At 30.6% G+C, this 22,634-nt stretch overlaps 1 protein-coding gene across 2 annotated transcripts in view; it reads left to right on the top strand.

The window, feature by feature from the left end:
• The window catches only part of LOC137928647 (DNA-binding protein D-ETS-4-like), a 40,369-nt gene extending 31,353 nt beyond the window's left edge, over nt 1-9,016 (top strand). For both annotated transcript variants that reach the window (XM_068771555.1, XM_068771554.1), the window contains exons 5-6: nt 4,465-4,614; nt 7,773-9,016. In XM_068771555.1, coding sequence (XP_068627656.1) covers nt 4,465-4,614; nt 7,773-7,963 — 341 coding nt within the window. In that variant the 3' untranslated portion in view covers nt 7,964-9,016. The remainder of the gene's footprint in view (nt 1-4,464; nt 4,615-7,772) is intronic.
• The last annotated feature ends 13,618 nt before the right edge of the window (nt 9,017-22,634 follow it).

Genomic DNA, 22,634 nt, shown 5'->3' with positions numbered 1-22,634 from the left:
AAGCCATAGCTTTCCAAAAGGATCCGTCAGGAGCGGCCTTCATCCAGTATTTTTCAATGACCATGAGGCCTAAAGGCTCTTGCGGCTTTCTGTTTCTGGCAATCCGCTAAGCAATGCTCGGTTAATTTATTTTGTCTACAGATCTCACGTATTCTGTTTCGATTCCGTAGATAGCTCAGTAGACGGCTCTGGAATAACTTCACTTAAATGTCCTTTTCAATTTTGTATTACAAAGAGTATTTGTAAAACGTACTGCGCCTAGGATTTCATTGTAGTTAAGAACAGTTACGATTCAGGAGTAAATAAGGTTCGTTTTTTAAATCGAAATTCATCTTGATCGTTCACTGTCAAAATAGTAAGTAAATATTTTGATATTTAGTAAAGATAGGATACGATCATTCATAATTACCTAAAGTTAAAGGTTCGATCTTCAAGTGACGATCATGGTAAGCCTCCCTCTAGATGAACCGATGACATAGATAAGGTCGTAGAACGTCGTTGGATGAATAATGATATTTGAGGTAGACCTAAGTTTTGCATTGAGTTTCTATTTGCTGAAAATAATAAGGTAATGTTTGTTATTTATATTATACGTATATAATAAGTAATTGATTGAAGTAAGTCATAAAGTGACTTACGAGTGGTTCAAAAATGGAACACAGTGATAAATATGCACAACTATTTTAAATCAGAAATAGCAGCAGTACTGGCCGTTTATACAGCCGTTATAAAAAATATTCCATAGTATTATCTCTGTGAATAATAAATTAATAAAGTTTACCACTAATGTTAAACAAGTTTTCGAAAAATTTGTGGTTATTTTGTGTTTTATAAATCACCAACCAACATCATCATTTATACATTCGGCATTTTTCAAACACGTCGATTTTTAATATTCAGCTTTTGGTTTGACGTTATTAAAATACATCTTAATTTATTACACCAATTAATTATTTCACGTAAACTTATTGAAGAATTGATTAATTTTGATCATTTAATTTCTAATTAGAACCATAAGTCTCTGTTTAATTAAATCGATTTTGCCTCTAACCGTTGAAAATAAGGAGATACGTCATTAGAAAAAAATATGTTCCACAATTTTATTGCCTTAACTATCATAAATTTGATTCAATAAAATGAGTGCTTTAGATAGTTTTATTTTAAATTATTCTAAAATTAAAATTCGGCAAAGAAATTTGTGTAAAAATTTTACAATATCGACCTGCGCTCAATCATCACGATATATCTTGAATCACTAAGTTTTAGCTTTTAAAATTTAGTAAAAAATATTCCTTCTGTCAAGTAAAAATCAGCTAAGAACGAATTTTAAGAACGTCTTCCCGAAAAAAACGTTTATTAACTCTACTAAGCGAAACTATTTTATATTTTATAATCAATTTTTATTATCATTACCTCTAAGTACGCATAATTAACTTAATTTATTATCTAAACAAGTATCCGTATTTGGTGTTTCTAGTGCTTTTTGCATTAATACCAAGTCTAGATTAATAACTAGAAATCTAATATAAATTACCTTATTAATACAATGATAACAAAAAGTCACCATCCAACGGTGTGCCCGACGGACGGGCGAAGCGGTACGACGATGCATTGCCTCATGCATTTTGTGTTCAACCGTTAACCGACTGCGGTCTTGGACCCACATACAGACGACGCTAGAGACAAACAAGCTAATGATATATGTCCAATAGTCGTATGGGTTGGACGTGCTTTAAGAGGGAATTTTAAATGATGCTGCAACGGTCGCAGACTATACTGACATTTAATATGATTTATTGATTAACCAATAATGTTAAAATAGGTTACCACGGGTTACCTTATTGATATTTAGACGTAACATACTTTAAGAAGTAATTCTGAGTGATGCTGCAATGGTCACAGACCTTACACTTAATATGATTAGTTGTCTAATATAAATAAGGTAAAAATGTTACCGTGGATTACCTGATTGATATTTAGACTTAACGAGCTTTAAAAGGGAATTTTAAACGATGCTGCACCGGTTATAGACTATACAATAGCATTTAATATTATTGATTGACTAATATTAATAAAGTAAAATTAAGTTATTGGAGATTACTTATTTGATATTTTGAATATTAACATATTTATTATTTCATGCATATACATTCAAATACATATTTAAAAGATTTCAAAGTTAACAAAATTTTTAACAAACCTTATGAATAAAAACGCTATGGGTTACCTGATTAATATTTAAATTTTAATTTATATTAACTGATTATCGAATAAAAAATTACACTTTTACAATATTATGCATATAAATTGAATTAAATATATTATTGATTTTGACGTTATTTACGAAAGGGTTTTAAAATGGAAAACTGAGAAAATTCATTTGTTTTACTAAATATTAAGCTTTTAAATTATATATATGTGTATAAAGAATTACTGTACGTATGTAATTCTAAATTCTAAAACAGAGAATGCCGGTTAATAAAAAAAAGTATAAGATAGTGGCACAGGAAACAGCTATCGGCAATTATCGCTAGCCGATGTCAGCATTCCATGCGTATTGCGTATTCCATGGAGAGATTTATACTGACATGTGACTGGAGAATAACAAGGTGGAACTTATCAAGAGATATGGTTTATAGAACACTGAACGTATTAACATTATCAATTTATCAACAGCTGGCAACAGAGAATTAAAATTAAATCATAAGCATGATTCTTAAAAAAAGAATTTCACGTGACGACCGTAATGTACTCGATATGAACTATCAATTCCTTTGTTTGATTTCTATTGATAAGAGAACGAATAGAATTAATGTGTAATATAAACATTACAAAATCTATTAATACTGTAATGATATGATGTCTTATTATCTTGAAAGCATCGTAATACTAAGGTAATTAAGACAAGAAAAACAAAAAGGGTCATTAAGAATTAAAAAAAAAAACCTCATTTAGTATCAATAATAGCTAATTAAAAAATAAATATCGGCGGGATCAAATAATGCGCGGCAAATTTTGAAAATTTTCCATTCAGGCCGCGTGGGGCGTATACGACCCATAATTTAAAAATTAAAAAAAAAAATGTTTAAGACGTATGCTTTACACTTTTTCAATACTGCAAAGCTATAATTAGCGGGAAAAAGTTATAAATTTTAATATGCGTTACGTGATATTGAAAATTCAGCCCGTGTCTTTTAGTCAAGTTACACTAGTGCAAAAGTACGCTACATTACTATACATATATAAAAAAATAAATGGTTAACCTATCTTTATTTGTTCTTAAAACCTTATGTTAGAAACTCAGTACTGTTATTCCATCTATCAGTCCGTCTCTATCTCATAGGCATTCTGTCGTCCCATTCACCATGTCAACTCGAACCTGATGTAAGTTAAGTCAAGTTTTTGCGTCGTTTCCCGGTGACCTAGAACATACGACTAGTATTGACGGACCCGCAAGGTCACATATGCATTGATCAAGATAGATTTGTCGCCCTCTGCTTGCTTTTCCACAAAAAATCAATGCCATGTGTACCATGTATTATTGGTTGCACTAGAATTTAACGTCAATAATGATTTAAAATTGACGTCACTTGATCTGTTTTGTAACTTTATTTTAATATTTATTGTGTTTATCAAGTTAATTAAAAGTATAATTTTTGAGGGAATAATTTAATAAGAAAATTTTTCTAACTTTCAAAATATGACAACATATTTTATCTGGGTGGCAATGATACTCACAAATTTATATATTTTAATGCTTCATTTCATATTATTTTTTTTTATTTTAAAGTCGTTTCTGTATAAAGGTGCATTAGTAATGTAGTTTCATTAGATGCAATTATTTTGAATGATAGCTTTTTACGTAGTAATTTTTTTTAATTCTTTTTATAGCCGCACCATGAGACGCACGCTTATTACCATAAATTATTTGACACTTCCTGTTTTTATTATCTATAGTTTAATAAATGACAAATTCCTTTAACACATGCTTGATATTATCTGTAAAATATTAGCAGATTTTAATTACGAAAAAAATATACAAAATTGTAATTTGATTTGATTATTTATGATTAATGTTCCTCAAATGTTACGTATATTACGTCTTTCACTAAATTAAATTCAAATCTAAATATTGAATGTAATAGATTTTTAAAATAGAATGATGCACATTAAATTCGGAAGTAGAGTAAACGTTAGAAGTATGTTTATGTTTCTTTATACAGTTAATGTCTTATGGCCTGTAAAATTGCTTCTAAATGTTGCAAATAATTTATTGCTTATGTTATAAAATTCAGTTATAAAATGTACCGCATACAAGTGACGACAGAACACGTATTTACATTATTTTAAATCAAAGTCGTAAGAAGCGAACAAAATTTTTAAGCATACGAAACATACAAAACAACATGTTTTTGAATTTATTTCAATAAAATGAATAATTCTATTGGTTTGCATTTCACACAGATGAGGACTCTGAATCGGTGAGCGCTAGTGCGGCGGCTGTGGGCGGTAAAGTGAAGTCTGGCAGCACACATATACATCTCTGGCAATTCCTAAAGGAACTTCTCGCGTCACCTCAAGTTCATGGCTCTGCGATTCGATGGTTAGATCGAAGTAAGTGAAATTTTTCCATATTTAAATATAAAATTTATTTTTACTTTCCTTCAACTTATCGTTTATTTGTATGAATAAAAATAAATCGTCAAATGTGTACCTAAATCGAGAACGACTTTACCAATTTTGATAATTTATTTTTGCATTTTAGCTAAGATACGAGAAAGTTAGATATGAAAAAAAATGCACAATTGCAACGAGAATATTTAAAAGTAACTTTTTTATCTGTGCAGATAGCTGAGTTAATTAAAACACTCGTAGCTTATATAAACTCTTATGGTTACTGTAAATAAAAAAAAATTCGTATACTAAAGCTAAGATAAATATTATCGAATAAGTATATAGTCTTATGGTGTATGAAATATAAAATCATTTAAGCAAGCCTTTATTTATTATTAAGATATTAAATAGATAAATAAAGTATATCTTTGACTACACTTTTTATTCATATATATTTTTTACTGGACTCACAGGTCTGAGGAAACATGTCGACGTAGGTTAAGAAATAAAAAATAAATTACATAGAACAAAGGCGGTTAATGGTTAGACATATTGATATCGTAACATATTCAAGGGCACCGTTTTATAAACACAAATCATATGCATTAACGATAATGTATCACTATATCCTATTATTATGATAAGATAAAATATATAATTACCGGCACAATCAAAATCATATCTGACACTTCAACATATACGTAGATATCGTAAATCTTTTCTAGAATTTGATTAATTAAAAAAGTGCACACTATGAATATATTTGAATTATTTTATTAGTTATACGTAATAATAATCTTTTTTTATTATGATGATGTGTTAGAATTGTTCTTAATGATATATTATACGATCTACTCAAAACCTAGATCAGTGGTAGCACAGCGGTAAAGGACTGAGACCTTTGATTCGCGGGTTCGATTCCTGCGATACATTTTTTTTTTAATTTACATTTTGTGCATGTAATTATTTAGGATTGTCATAGCTTACACACAAGGTTACATAGCAGCGTTCTTTGCGTACCATAAAATCATACTGCGGTCATCAACCTGTTTTTCAAGCGAGGCGAATATAGTATATTCCCCCATAGATATCTTTGGAGGAGATCTATGTCTTGTAATTAGTGTCTATAAGCTAAAAAAATGATTCAAAGATAACCTGGTCTAACAAATGTAACGAATCATTTTGACGCTCCTTGCAAAGTCCTCGAGCAAGAGACCACTGCCATACAGTAAGACTAAAAACCTTTCGAACTTTAATTATGCCTAAGGTATTAAGATACAAAATAATTGGTACAATAATTTTACTATCTTATCAGCAACACAAGAATAATATCAAGTTTTTCTATGAAATCCATATATTTCTAATCTCGTTCCTTAGAAAAACCTTTTTAATCATAATAACTATATTATTGTAATTGTCGATCAGTGTAAAACCAATAATAACCACAGGATTATTTATAACTAATTTAATAGTCCACGATTATCTAACGTCGAATACAAATGAGGCCAGCCTTTGTTTAGCATTTTATCTAACTTGGCAACAGGATGGAATTGTCGTGAAGTAATTATAAAAATAAACGGCAAACCTACATCCGAATACCGTTAGTTGCATCATCTTATTCTATGCGTATTTTTATAAGATACAAAAAACGTTTAATTCATCGCTTTAAATACAAGTTTTTTTGAAAATAGAAACGTAGTGTTTGCTATAAAGCTTTTTGATTTACAACAATGTTAGTTCTGTTTACTTGGGGCTTAAATAAAAAAAAAATGTTTAGTGCTTTTACAACACCAAAAAAGGCGACATACAATTAATTGGCTACGGAGTTTTAAGATTGATGCCACATACACTCGACGATTGTTCTTGTTATTTATTTATCTACATTGCAAACGTGAGTTGAGTTAAAAATTGTTAATTATGTTTTTATTAAAACAAAGTATTAAGAAACTTATGAAAATAGATGAAAGTAGTTCGTGAATCCGTTCTCAAGTTATAGTGTAATAAATGGAAATAGTGCTTAATTTTATATATACAAATAAATTAAAAAGAGAATATTATATGTATATAACAGACGAAACTATAATTTTTATTTACATGCGTAAATATTATGTATTTATAATGTAACGTTGTTGTCACTTCCTGTATATATGTAAATTCAGTTTTACAGACGTGACTATGATTCGATAACAATCGTTAACAATGACTTAGTTAATCTATGGTTAATGTAACTGGTACACGATCGATTGTTAGCGGGAAATTTGTAGCGACATTCTCAGACCAAGGTGAGCAAGCCGTTTACTTACTATCTGTTAGGTAGTTAATAATGCGTTGCTCAGAAAAGGTTAACTATAAGCGTCGTGACTCGCTACAGTACCAGATTGTTACGATTTATTGACTATTTAGTTATATTAACATTTGTTCATTTAGGAACATTTACAGTTACCACTTTAAAAGAATGTAAAGGCAGCTCAATTCGTTTAAAACTAGCTATTTGACTTCCTGAGACACTCTGATTTAGAAAGAGCCAATGACTTAAACTAGACGTTTTTTGGTCACTATTGACATATATTAATACAAGTTTTAAAATCTTTCACTATAATAAGATTACTTTACAAATTTTTGTAAGATATACTTTTTTACATCTTAACTAAAATTCAAAGATATTGCACGTGAGTGTATTATAAAATGGTATACAAAAGAATTATGAAAAGAACATTTAGCTATAGACGTTTTTTATATCGACCAAGGTTCGATTGTTATAAGCAATTACAAATTGAACTGAAATTTGTTACGTTAAAATTCTGAAGCGATTTCATGGAAAATCTATATCGCAGTTTAGACTATCGTGTTAAGAATCAAACGACCGTAGCGAATCTTAAACGACGACGAAGGTCATTTATTTTCGTATTTTACAATTTGTATTTCGTTGCTGTTGATGTTAATAGTCTCGTTCTAATCTGTATTCAATACGCGATTCACGGTACTAGACATCCCGTAATTTCAAAACAACATTTGCTACAACTTAACATGTTTAAAATAGTACTTATAAAATCTAAAACTGCTCGTACGTTTACCGAGTGTTTCGATATATTAAAATTATCCCCATAGTTACATTGTAGTTGTATTCAGCGATGGTTAATTTATGTCACGTTTCTCAGGTAACGGTGTTTTCAAAATTGAAGATTCAGTGCGAGTCGCAAGGCTGTGGGGCAAGCGAAAGAACAGGCCCGCAATGAACTATGACAAACTATCGAGGAGTATACGACAGTACTACAAGAAAGGCATTATGAAGAAAACGGAGAGGAGTCAGAGGCTCGTCTACCAGTTTTGTCATCCATACTCCCTTTAATACTCCGCAGTGACGTCATTTTTTAGTATTAGCTGTAAATATTTATTGTAGATAAGGATGTACGAGAGCCGCGGTAATGCGGACTGGACGAGGAACTGGTTGCGATTTGGGAAGTCAACTCAAACCGTAACTCAGTTCATGAGTTTGTCGACTCCCAAAGTTCCCTGTAAGAGTGTGTACGCCTCGGGACACTGAGGGAAGTCGATCTGTGACCCTCCATAAAATTCGAGAAAGGTAATTTTCTCTAGAATTCTATTGGACGGGGGTAATTGGGTCGTGTTAGTTTATAAGTTCTTTTTTTACCAGCGACTAGATGACAACAGTCGGTTTTATTAATCGATTGTAATTTATAAAATACATTCTCTGTTGTCGATCGAAAGCTGGTAATGTTTATCCCATATATCTATGATATATTTCTAGTACGTTCTATGAACTTTAAGATAAGAGTTTTGTAAATATTATGTTTAGATTATAATGCCTTTTTTAACTTGTGTCGATTACTCTATTGTTAAATAATATTAATTACGATATGAATTTATATTATTTAATTTTCTCTAAGCTTAATTTAAATGAAAGTATGATAAAGAAACTTATGCGTCTACATGTGTGGACGTATAGGTGTGTGAAAGATAACTGAATGATACCTGTGATTTAAGTTTAATTGTTTTTGTGTTTATTATTACATGAGCTGTTTGGCTCACAAGGGGACACTTGCAATTTATGTGTAATTTTTATTTTTAAGTTGTATCGGGCTCAATTCTCAAATTGGCTGTTAAAAATTTTGTGCCAAATAGAATGATTCGGATTTATTAGGGGCAAAATTTGTCTAAAAGTATTATCGAGATCGATGTACATTTGTTATAATTTTTATTTTTTTTATTATAATGTTATGTTAGTGTGGTGTCGGGTCATGGGATTTAAATTAAGTTAGTTTTAAGATACGACGCAGTTAGTGTCATGTGTAACAATGTATTAAGTTATTTGACCGAACTAATGTAGATTATACGAAACAATGTAACGATGTAATAATATTAAATGAACATTTAAACGAAATTATTTTTAATTTAATCAAACCTGATTTTTAATTATTTCATAATCAAAAATTTTATTATAAATTAACGAATATTTAATTAAAAGGGTAAATAGATGTCTTGTTTTAATATCTACGGACGTTCACCTTAAACAACGTGATACGGTTGCCGATAACATTGCGGTATTACAACATAGTTTTATAATATAATACGCATATCCAACCGAGAAGTATAAAAAAAAATTAGGCGATTTCGGACCGTCAAGGGTGAATATTGAAACATTTCTTGACCGGGCTTCCAACATGGTAATAAAAGGATCATTTAAAATTTAATTAGGAGGTAGAAACCGTTATGAGGCCTTCCTAAACCTCCTCTTCAAATTGTCAGCCTCGTGTATGATATCCGGCTGATTCCTACAACGCGATTGACCCTGGACCCGCACTTTGAATCTATAGAAAGCTGTGAAGTTACATCTAAATACACTACATCTGTGCTATAATCATAGGGCTCTAAAAACGAAAGATATTGATGTATTGTTGACTTACATATTATATCATAACTAGCTGATCCCGCAAACGATGTTTTGCAAAAAAAATATTTTTAATTTTCAATTTAAAAATAAGAGTTGATCGTAGAGGGGTGAAAATTTAGGGTTGTATGTATTTTTGTATGTTGTATCATAAAAAAATAAAAACAAAAAATTTCGTCAAAAAAATAAAAAAAAAATTTTAAGGGTGAACAACCCTTATCACTTAGGGGTATGAAAAATAGATAGTAGCCGATTCTCAGACCTACTAAATATGCATATAAAATTTGGTAAAAATCGGTCAAGTCGTTTCAGAGGAGTTCAAGTTCGAACACCGTGACACGAGAATTTTATATATTAGATGTACGTATCTTATGGTGCCATGCTTTAGTTTCTAGGAGATGTCACTAAAAACTCGAGCGAAGAGTGAAGAGGTTAACTCTATTGGCAATCACTGCTCTGTATAAAAACAAAATCATTCCGCAATGGCAGAATCACATCGAGAAAATTAAAAAAAAAATGATCGAATAAATTATTGATATAAAGTGATAGTAAAACAGTGAAATAGGTAAGTCCAAATATGAGAAAGAGATTAATCATCGCATTAAACTTTGCAAAGGGAAGCTTACGGCAATCTACGAAGCTCCTTTTTGTCCAATATCCCTCAGTATCTTAAGACGAAAGTGTGTTACAACTTATGTGTGTTGCTACTGGTATTATATGACTTATGACTCATTGGCAAAGCTCACAGTTGCTTGAAGACCGCACAATAGGAAGTCTACCCAGAAGATGGTCAAAGCCTCTTTAAGGTCATCAAAAGAGGCTAGATGCAGACAGGTTCCTACAGGCCCTAGTGATAAATAGACGTCCAGTGCCTGAAAGGATGATATATTACCTACAAAAACACTGCCTCATCAAAATGTGTTATAAGCATATACTTATGTCTCGTTACATATAATTTATAAAACTACCATATTAAATTAAACAATAATTTTAATTACCTTAGACACGATTCAAAAGTTTACTGAAATGACTTCTTTGTCTTAAAATATCTAATATAGGTTATTTAAATTTTTTTGGTATATTTTCAATTATTTAATAAGTTATATATACTAAGATTCAAATTAAATCTTTATTCAATTAGACATTTACATGCGTTTTTAAACCGTCGATTATTTTAACATTAAGTGTAGTAAGCTACCACCATCTCGGAATGCTGATTTATTAAAAAGAGACAGAGAGAAACTTAACAATTGCTCTTTTAAGTGAAATTAAATAATTTTTCATGTGTACATTATAATATCAATCATGTAAATTAGTAAACGAACCAAATTCCATACATTTCGATCAACTAAAAACTCTTGACTGCTGTAATAAGATATTAAATTTAGATTTAAAACTAAGAAAAGGACGGTCTTGGCTAATTTTTGGAAATTTATTACATAGGCATCGAAACCATAAGGGATTTGTTAACTTTTTAAAGTTAAAGCGTTACGAATTTATTTTAATATGTATATATATTGTGGGTCCATTTTTCTGTATAAGATTTTATATTATGGCGCATAAATGTGTTATAATTAAAAAGTAATTACAAACACGTTGCAAAGCAACTTTTAGAATAAATTAAATTAAAAACATCTCTTAGAGAATCTCTAGCCCTTAAGTTAAAACTGTACATAAAGTTAAATTTGTACTTATGTTATATCAAAAAGAATATTATATTTATGTTTTAAATATAATACATTGTAAGATACATTTATACAACGGCGATTCTAAATTTAAACAGTTAATAAATTAAAGGCTTCGCTTTTAAAATATATAAACGGTTGATTCTTTTAATTTTATTCTCATCACGATAAATGTCAAACTGGAATCGAAGAAAACCAGTTGCGTTTAGAAGCGAGCGACTGGGTTTGCATTTTCATTTGGCGGATCGAATTAATACAAGGTAATAAACTTAGAAGCTCATAATTTCTAGTAATTTCGAATAGAGTTTAGTTTCATTATTTTTGTGTAAGACATTTTAATGAATATAATTCTACAGGTTAATTTTTTATCGGTGTATTAGCTTAGTGTGGATTGATAGATTTGATCGATTTCTTATCAGCAAAAAGCCTTGCACCTATTTCCTTTTTTCTCGTTTCAGTCTAAAGACGCCCACTGAAAGACAAAGGTCTTCCCCAAAGATATCTATGGGGGATATATCGTAATATCACCCTTGGCAGGCGGGTTGGCGATCACAGTGTGGTATTATATTACGCAGAGGTCGCTGCTGTTCATCCTCTGAGAACTATTTATATAATAGTATACTATTAAGCCTTAAATGCATAATGATGTAAAACTGCAACATACCACTTAAACCTAAAATGAGTACTACACGTAAAAGTAAATGCATAGTGTTGGGCATATTTACAACATAAGGTTTTTTAAAAAGTAAGTATAAAACATATTATACACATATTTTTTTCTATTTTTGCTATCATTTTTATGTACTTATCTGCAAGATAAATATTTTTTTTAAAGTATAAATAAAAGTCACGTATTTAAGGGTTAATGTACAAAGTGTGAATTATATAAAATTGAATCCCAAGAATCAAACCCGCGACCTACCATCGTAATTCTCAGTTCTTACCACTGCTCCTTCCATTTCCAAACACTTTGTATAAAGTAATAACTATGAAATATTTTACATTGAATTTTTTTCTTTTAGAATGCGACTGGCACATAACTTCTGGCAGTACAAAGTACATAAAGTACATAAAGTAAACATTGATTAATTTTAAAATGCGAAAATACGAATTTTGAAAACGATTTTTTTACTATATATCATAACTTTATTTTTTAATTCAGAAACCATTAGTTTTTTATAGCTGTACATAAATTCGTTTAAAATTTTTACAACTATAATCATTCATTCTGTATATGGAAAGCAGAGAAGTCTTTTTCTGTTTAGGAAATTATTAATAAATAACTACTCGGTACAGTCTTATTAACGCGATCTTGTTAAGGTGTATAATTAGTTTGCCAAACTTACAGGTTAAAACATTTATTTAGGATTGAACTGATTTAAAAACATTTTACAAACAGAAAGCGATGATATATTAAGGTCAAGTTTTAAACGTAAATGTTAGTAATTAATTATGTATTTATTTCATAAAAATTAGTTAACAATGTAAACAATTACATTCTATTATCTATAATTATAAATCGTTTCTAGCTGCTACTCCCGATTTTCAAATTCAATGAACGCTTTTTAACGCCCTTGCGGGTGAAATTCCGTTCTCGATTCTTTCAATTTTCTAAGCTTTATGAGTCTGTACATAGGTAGAATTGTCTTATGTAAATAAAACAAATTGACGAATTATTTATAACAGATAAGCGTAGCAATCATAAATTAAAATGTATTCAATTGGAATTATTATTTTTTTACTTTATGTAATACAAAATAAAAATCAATGTTTTGATTCAAATCAAAATTGAAGTTAGAGTTATAATAAGAATTTCTTCTATCGTTAAAATTACTATAACGTTTTACAATCATAATTATGATATTAATTTTTTTCGTGATTGTCAGTGAGCTATAGTAGATAATGTCTAATAAATATTAATTTTATTATTATCATAGAGAGAAGAATAAAATGAATTTTCCTTCAATATCCCTTATTTTGAAGACGCGGAAGGGATAAAAGTATTTATAAGAATTGTCAATTGCATCAAGTTGCGTAAATTTGACGTCAACAATCACCCACAACCGAAATTCTTTGAGTGAAAGTGGCTGCCTTTCGCCTACTTTGGAGGGGAGAACGACCTCGCGCAAGGAGAGGTGGTACTGTCAATTGTTGTGTAAGATGACACTGTAAATTGCACTCATTTGCGTCAAACATATTGAAGGAAATAAATGATTGAGTTTTAATTGCGTAGACAAAGTTCTCAGATTTAATTGTTCTCTATTCTTTTTTATCTAGATAACTACTTAAATGCCGTTTTTAAGTTCAAATTCAGAATAACTTTTGATCGTCAATTATTTTAACATTTTAAGTAGTAAGCTACCACTGATGATCCACTATGAAAAGGCAGCCAGAAACCTAACAGATGCTCTTTTCAAATGAAATTTAACAATGTTTGATATAGACATTATACTGTCAACCATATGAAAACGTTAAAAAACCAACTTCCACACATTATTATCTATCAAAAAATCTATAATGCTCTTCAAAGATTTCTTTGATAATATACTTTTAATAATATATTTAAAACGAAAAAGGATGTTGTAAGATATATTTTGATACTTTATTATACATGCGTAAACTCAGACCCATAAAAGATTTTTTAAATTTTTGAACTCGAAATTTAAACATTACGAGTTTATATTTATTCTTTTTATTCAATATACCTGCCGCCATTTTATAGATGTATTTAAATTTTACGCATATAATATGTTATTAAATATGCATCGTGATTATTGTACGTTTCTTTTTACTTTTATTTATTTTTAATCTATTTTAAGAGTTTTCTAATGTCGAAAATACATGAACGAATTTCTCCGCCGGATCATGCGGTGAAAAGTATGTCAAGGTTGTAGCATTATTTAAGATGAGTAATATGTGAATCATTTTAACAGTCTGGTTAACGGGATTTTAATTTTTCTCTCTATGAACAAATGTTGTGTAATTATATTGAGTATTTTTAAGATTTAGTGTACTTAAAAGTTTGGTATGTTCCACTTAGAGAAAGAGATCACTCGCAGAATACAACTCAGATTGACAGCGTTCGGGAAACTTCGAATTTTCTTCTTGTTCAAAATATCGCAATGTCTGAAGATGAAAGTCTTTGACTTGTGTGTGTTGCCGGTATGGAGAGGGCTATGTTCGGAACTTCGCTTCGAGATAAATTCAGAAATTAGAAGATCCGGAGAAGAACTGAGAATACCGACGTAGCTCGAAAAATTGCACGTCTGGCAGTGGGCGAGGAACTTCGCTCGTGCAACCGATGACTGTCGGGGCTGAAACCTTCTCGAGTGGCGACCACGTGCCGGTAGACGCGGCGTGGGTAGACACCCAACTAGTCAAATCAACGACATTGTTGAAGTCACGGGAAGTAGCTGGTGTTCTTTAGGGAGATCTATGTTTTGCAGCGGGCTTCCATCGGCTGAAAATAAGAACATTTAGATTGTCTGTAGGTTATGTTTTTATTAATTTCTCCAACAATTGACACACACATTGTATAAAGGGATCGCTCTGAAATATGTTACATAAATTAATTTCTCTTGTAATGCGGAAGGCCAATAACTTATAGCAATACAAAGTCTGCCGGCACAGATATTAAACAATAATTTCTTTAAATACATAGTAATTATACTGAACTCTGAAAACGCTTTTTTATTACTCTATCATTACGTTGTTTTTTCTTTCTGATACCATAGATTTTTGGATAGGATACACTATATATTAATTGACAGTAAAAAAGCTACACACCCGTTTAAAACTTTTGCACCTATAACATATCAACTCAAGTCTTTCTTGGAAAGACGGTACTGGCTGAAAACCACAACGCGGACCTATTTCTGATTAGTAGATGTTACATATTTGTTTAGATTTTTTGGAATTTTTGTGATCCTAGGACATACCAGTTTTCTCATGATGTTTTATGTTTTTGTTTTCACTGTTTAAGCAGCCAACGTATTAATCCACACAAATTATGCCTAAACTAATTCGCTTATCCGCTAGCCACTTCTCTTTCCTTTATTTCGTTACATATAGCAGCGAAATTCTTAAATTTCCCAAAAGAATAATTACATATTTGATCATGGAAATCTGAACATAGACTAAAAGCCGCCAGTTCTTCTAGGATATACTGTCAGAAGGTACTTAATAAAGTAATAAAAGGTAATAAAATGCAGTAATTGAAAACAAAATAGGTAACAAATTGTGAAAATATATTAATAATACTGTGATAAAGACATAAGTTAAAATAATAAAAATAAAAAATTAGAATATGGTAAAATTTGAAATAAAGCAGATAAATCAATGAGTCGAAATTGTAAAGTAGGAATCAAAGGGAGAAAAGAAATGGATAGAAATGGAAAGTAATGTGACTGATAAAAGAAGAATGGTTGCGAAATATTAAGAAGGACGTAGGAGTGAAAAAATAAAAAAATGTAAATAAATGATTGCAAACCTGTCCCCTTGAACACGAATAAAATCATAAACTATGTATTTATATGTATATATATTCTAAGTATCAATAAGTAATTAATAAAATTCATACTATATTTTTCTTGGTCTGGTCTTAACTAGAAAATGACTACGGATTTTAATCGATTTTTTTTGTAAGTTGCCTAATAATAGGAGAAGGTTTTAGTATTAAAATATTTATTTGACAACGGCCCAAAAATTTAAAAAAATATATTTATTGTTAATATATTGCGCGTTTGGTTTTAACAAAGCTATCATCGATTCATATTTTTAGATAAAAAATAAATTTATTTCTTTATTTGAATTTTTTACACCTAATTTAAAAAACCTGCATAAAGTGATCACTCTGAATGTTTAATTCAATACTCTTTAGTTCATTAATTTTTTAAAAAAAAAATGAAACAGGCCAATAACTTCTGTTGTACAAAGTCTATCGGGACAGCTGGTTCAAGACAGTTCCTTCAAAATATTTAATTTCTTAACTGCAGACCTCCTTCTTGTTCTTCTTTTTAGCTGATAGACGTCCACTGTAAGACATAGGCTTTCGATAAACACTTATCTAGCGCTGTCCGCTGCCATTGATTACCTGCGACCTTAACATTAAAATATAACTTATTCTAGGCCTAGTGGAAGAAAATTCATACCAGAAAAAAAAATTGCATTTGTACAGTTGCCTTATAGAACTATTTCTTGTGTTGTTTTATTAATGTAAATATAAATAATAGGTTTTTGTTTTTTAAATAAATAATGATGAAAATAACGTAAATATGTTAAGATTCATAATAAATTTGTGTATGTAATAGTGTGGAATATTAAAATAAATAACAATGTAAGTAATACAAAAATTAAAAAAAAGAAAATAAGCAATCTTTTAAAGTAATGTTACATAATAATCATTTACATAAAGTAATAAATACTTGTATGAATTTTCTAATAATTGTATGTTGTTGGTACTTTATTTATTCGATTTCCATCTTAAACACCCTAGTCATATCCTAAACACACACATTTAAAGCCTTTACACCATTTAGGTATAGTCCTAAACCAGAATAATATTCAAACATTAAAAAGAGCGTTTTTTTCTGAGAAATGCACGCTATCATCGCCTTATATTGCCCTACCATAAATGAGTTCAAGGAAACTTGAAACCACGTTAAAAAATTCAGGAAAGTCCGAAATTTAAGTTCACGCGAAAACAATACAGCCTGTGCAACTTTGTGGTCACACCCGACTTATTAAGCGACTCAAAACAAAAAAAAACAACTGCCTGTATTTTCCAAGAAGATCAACAAGCTAAATATACTATAAAACCTGCATCAATTGCAAAATTATGCGAGCTTTTAGTCTTTATGGTCTAGTAAATAGTATTAATAAATTTTAAATAATGGTCATAGAATATAGATACAACATTATGACAATAATAGAAAATTAATAACCTGGGTATATTGGTTTCTTTTATTAGCGTGATATCAATCCTTAGCGAATTTAAGCTAAAATTTCATAACAGGTAGTTTTTTTAAATCGTTTAATGCAGCGGAAGGTTAGGCGTGATTATATTAGGTGAGACGTGTTAGTCATTCGTTCAAGTCAACCGATACGCCCTCTGCAAGGCATAGGCCTCCTGGAAAGATCGCCATGATGTTCAGTCTAGACCTGTAGGGCTTCTTAAACTATATATAAATTCTGGGGTCGAGAGATTTTAATGAGAAATATTTATATTTAATTATAGATTTTTGAATGTTTCAAAAGGAATTCTAAAAATATATATTTTTATGTGTATATGTATATTGATACCTATTAAATAAATCATCAAAAAATAATAATTAATTTTTCTTTCATATTTGTATGGGGTCGTCAAGAAACTCGCAATCATAAATGGGGTCGTGAATGACAAAAGTTTAAGAAGCCCTGGTCTAGACCTATCCGCATCTAAAGACTTACCAAAGATACGAAGCCACTCGAAGATTTTACGAGCGATATGCCCCGTCCATTGCCACTTCAGATGTGCAATTTTTCGAAGTATGTCGCTGACTTTAGTTCTCCTACGGACCTTCTCATTTCTAATTTAATCTTGCAGCAAAGCTCCGAGTATAGCCTTCTTCGTTGTACCTTGAGCTTTCTTATAAACTCCATAGAAAGCAACCACATCTCGGATCTATATGTCATCATTGGCAACATACATTGGTTAAAGACCATCTTAAATTGTTGCGGTATTTTGGACAAGAAAATGTTTCGGAATTTCAAGCTTTATACGTAATTAACTTCAGCCAACTATTGTATTATATAGCATATGAAATTTATGTATATAAATGTACACCTGTGTGTGGTTATTAGTTATGAGATATATGTATAATGTTTATTTTTATAATATTCGAAAACCAACAGCGTTTACATTTGATAATTATTTCTTTAAATACCATAATGAAAAGTCATTATCGTCGTTTCAGCCCTTAGATGACCACTGTAAGGCACAGAGCTCCCCCAAAGATATCTATGAAATGTACCATGATCGCCATGTACCATTTGCTTGACAGGCAAAGCGCCCATTCTCTGGAAACTTTTCTGTGAGCAGTGGCCACCTCACAAAGTCTAAATTATATATGATTGTATTCCGGGAATCGAATATACGACCTACCATAACAAGTTTCAGTCCTCTAACACAGGGCTTATTACAAAAACATAGATAGTAATACTAATAAAAGGTTTTCGTAGTTATCTTGATACAATAAGTTAGTATGCACATAGAATAGTAAAGAATTATAAAACATTAATAATCTAAGACAAAACAAATATAGCAGAAAATCTTTTAGTAGGGATTATAAAAACAAAAATCAAAGAGGAATTAATGCACTGACAATAAGAACGTAGTTGACTTATATATGTTAAGTTTATTGGCTTCGTGTGGTGACAACGAACCAGTAGAGGCGGCGTGGGTAAGTCCCCTCTAAGTGGACTGATGATATAATTATGGGCGAGAGTCGGTGGATAAAGGCAGCGCTAGGCCGATCATCGCGGTGATAGCATCGGCTGATATCAGGATGATGATGAATGATATGTATCTGAAACATTTGTCTAGGATAAGACTTTAGATCAGAGTTCCCCAAACTTTTTTGTGTCGTAGACCCCTTGCCATGTTTTTCCGTGTGAGGTAGACCCCCTACTTATCTGATATTGATTTCCTGTAAATTTCTAACTGTAGTGAAGTTTAGTGTTAAAAACTTAAAGTAAAAACACATGTCAATTTTTACATTTATTAATTGAATTTAAATTAAAACTACTCAAGATAAAATTTTGTATCTGTTATGTAAAATCTACGTAACATATTAATATTTTTTTACTTCACAGGTACTTTAATAAATAATATAATTGTTTTGATATTATAAGATAGTATGATGTAAGTAAATAGGTACTATCAGTGTATGTGTTGAGATCCACTATCGTGGACCCCCATTTTCATTTCATGGACCCCCAAATTTTTTTTCGCTGACGTAGACCCCTTGCAGGTTGTCATAGATCCATAGGGGTCGATATAGACCACTTTGGGAATCACTGCTTTAGACAATCACACTAACTTATCGTCAATAACATTGGTATAAATTGGTACAGTATTTATTGTGTAAATATAGACTTTACACTATTATATATTTAAACTAATTATATTCTCTGCACTCTGGTTTAATTAGTAGAGAATGCCTGTTAGGGCCGCTATTACACGAAGTGTAAAGTATATATACGAAAAAACCTGGGGTAGTGTAGTCAAGTTTCAGATATCCGAGACTTGTTTTAAAAAAAAAGTTAATACAAGAATATATAGGTCTTATTCTATTCTTTAACTTATCCAATAGTCGATTTGGGTAATTTGGGACTCTCTGTGAGTCTGAACTAGTACTCTGGAGAGCAATGATTCCCCTGGAACCCAGAACTGACGCGAAAATCCTCACCTACTTTAGCCGAGTTTCTAAGAAGGGAACAAAAGAATCAGATGTTTACATTGCTTTGCAGACAGCTTGTATCTCAAAGTAAAGTCTAGGAAATCGATATAATTTCATGCCTAGTTTGCACATTATTCTGTGATAAGCAGTCTGCTATTTTTATTACTGAATTATGAATATTTTTTGCAAACACTTATTTAACACATGTTAAAAGATAGGTTAGATTTTAAATTTTAGTAAAAAAACACATTAAAAGTTTAAGAAAAAACCTGTAAAGCGACATAATTTTGAATAAAATAATAGTATGATATATCAAAGTGTTACCACGCGGTAGTTAAATTATACATAAGCATAGAAAATTAATGGCATACATTACGTCGAGCAAAAGTAGTATTATCATTAATACTGTAATTATTTTTTTTTCACTACCACAAATTTGTTTATCGGACGTAAACACCAATAAACAGATTCGTGTACATTTTACAATAAAGCTAATAACTATAATTAAACGTAATAAAAATTCTCATTATTTTTATAACACCTGTTTCTAAGTAGTTTTTAAATGTAGTTAATCAAAAATTTCGTGTTTGAACTCCGCCAAATTTACGTGAATTATATGTCTATCAATAGCATGAGCGTAAAAAAAACAAAATACTTTAATTTAAACAACGAAGGATCAAAAATAAAATACATCGAAATTCTTGTTCTACCGGACGCAGCTCCTCAATGGAGAGTTTGGATGAAATCCTATGATGTACAGAATCCCTAAGGATATGCCGGTGACGTCTTCTAGACCGAACTTATTGCAGTTTTCAAGTAAAATATTGTAACATAAATACTTTCCCCGTTGTAAATAAATATATCCAAAGACAATAAATTGATAATGAATTGTGTGCGGTGGAAGTGACCAAAACCATCGTTCATAGCTCTGTATAGTAGCCAGTTGAAGTAGAAGTGCATTCAGGTCACATAATGCGTAAAATAGATTGCCGCAGAGACTTTAAAGTGGAAGAGAGGAAACCACTCACCAGCAGACAGCAGCGTAAGATGATCACCCCTAAAGTGGACATACCCTTTCTAGCTTATTCTTCATTTCTTAACAATTCCATCAAAGTTCCGTTAGGTTATATCAATGATTACACTCTATATGCCCAAAGGCAGGGCAACCTATTTACGGTAGGTCCTGCCTCCACCATCTCTGACAGTAGCCTGCTCCAGATGCTGTATACGAGCGCTTTTCAGTTGTTTCACGAAATTGGAAATCTAGGGGGGAGGCCTAAGTCCAGAAGTGGAAGTTCTACAACTGAAATTGTGATGAGGATGGAAGTAAGAACGAGAAGTACAACAGCGTAGTCTCTCTATAACCTTCTGAAGGATTTATGTCTATCGAAAACCAACATCTGCTGATTTCTAGAAGACTTGTAAAAGAATTGTTAGGACTGATAATACGGGATCGCTTTAAATTTGTTCAGGTATGGGGCGGAGTCTGGTCGTTGAAGGTGAACGCCAATGCATGGCAATAATTCCCTAAATTTGCTATGCGTGCCGTCAGCCAAGACAAGACCACCGAAATCATGTTGCTTATTACGCAATGCATCTGACACCTGAATAGTGAAATCATAAGTTACGTCTCACGAGTCTGTTATATTTATTTATTACTGCTGACAAATTGTAAACGAATACGTAGGTAAACATTCAGAGATCAAAATCTTAAAGAAACCAAAAAAGACAATCATCAATCTGAGATAGATTCTATAATCTACACTCGTCATAAATCCACCACAAAATGACATTATCTCTATAATGGAATATTCCTTTGTGTTTTTATGTTTATATTAATTTATTTTTAATTTTTATTGTAATTTAAAAAGCAAATAACAAAATTAAATAATTTATGAATTTGTCATAAAATGTTTTTTATTTGTCAATTAATTTTATTCTAATTAAAGGACATCGAGCTTAGTAACAGTGTCCTTACACGTTTATTTCTTACATAAAGCCGTATCAATGTCTGTGTTATGAATAATTTTCTACCATTTTGCTTTAAGCTCGAGCTAAATTCGAAGTGTGGTCCAAGATAAACCAATTTTCGTTTTTTAATATCATTGTTTTTTATTAATATACTTGTTTTATTACATACTTTTTTCATAAAAAATATAGTTTTATGTAAAAAAACTTCTTTCTACTAAAATAACTTGTTTCTGACTGATTTGAGACAAACCATGAAAATTTGAAATATTTAAACGTCATAATTTAAAATCCCGTTTTGAAATATTTAGTTAATTAGTTTAAAAGGATATTTACTATCACGATTTGAAAAAGGTGAAAATATATTTGATTTAAAATTTGTAGCAATTAACCTTGAAAGATTCAGTTGAAAGTCGCTCCTTTTAGTCATATTTAAGGTTAAATAACAAGATCAATTATTTATAGAAAAGTTAAATATAAATTATTATTTATAATCAAGATTTATAAGTAGCGAATGACAGAACATCGTTATTTTTATAAGCCTTTTATCTTTAAATAAATAGTTAACTAAAATTTTACTAATTTCGCCACACGCCTTTGACTTGCGCCATAATAAGGCGTCGCCTAAAGGTCGGCTACATTCCAAAATTGTGAGTCCAGACCAGTCGCCAGCTGGTACGAACCGCGCGGCGCCCATACCTAACTTAGAATTTATTATTATTACAGCTATATCAGCATGCAACTTCTTGTATCCACCGTCGTCATTAGATACCTTTGTTCTAAGCTTATTGCATTAAACTTGTTGAATTAAACTCTGTCAATTTATCGTTCAATAACTATTATTTCTATTGTCAAGGTTATATAATTTCTCATGCTATATATAATTACAGAAAAATTAATTGGCTGCATAAATACTGTTACCATTTTATTGTTTTATGCTGCTGTTATATTTGTTTAAATTTTTAATTCGTATATATAATAAATCTTAAATTAAATTAATAAAGCAGATTTTTATAAACT

This window comes from Battus philenor, unplaced genomic scaffold (assembly GCF_028537555.1).
Source record: "Battus philenor isolate CCGP_79_NKW_IND1 unplaced genomic scaffold, ilBatPhil1.0.hap1 SCAF_4, whole genome shotgun sequence".
Taxonomy (NCBI): domain Eukaryota; kingdom Metazoa; phylum Arthropoda; class Insecta; order Lepidoptera; family Papilionidae; genus Battus; species Battus philenor.
The sequence above is the reverse complement of the archived record's forward strand: the minus strand, read 5'-3'. Positions and strand labels throughout refer to the sequence as shown.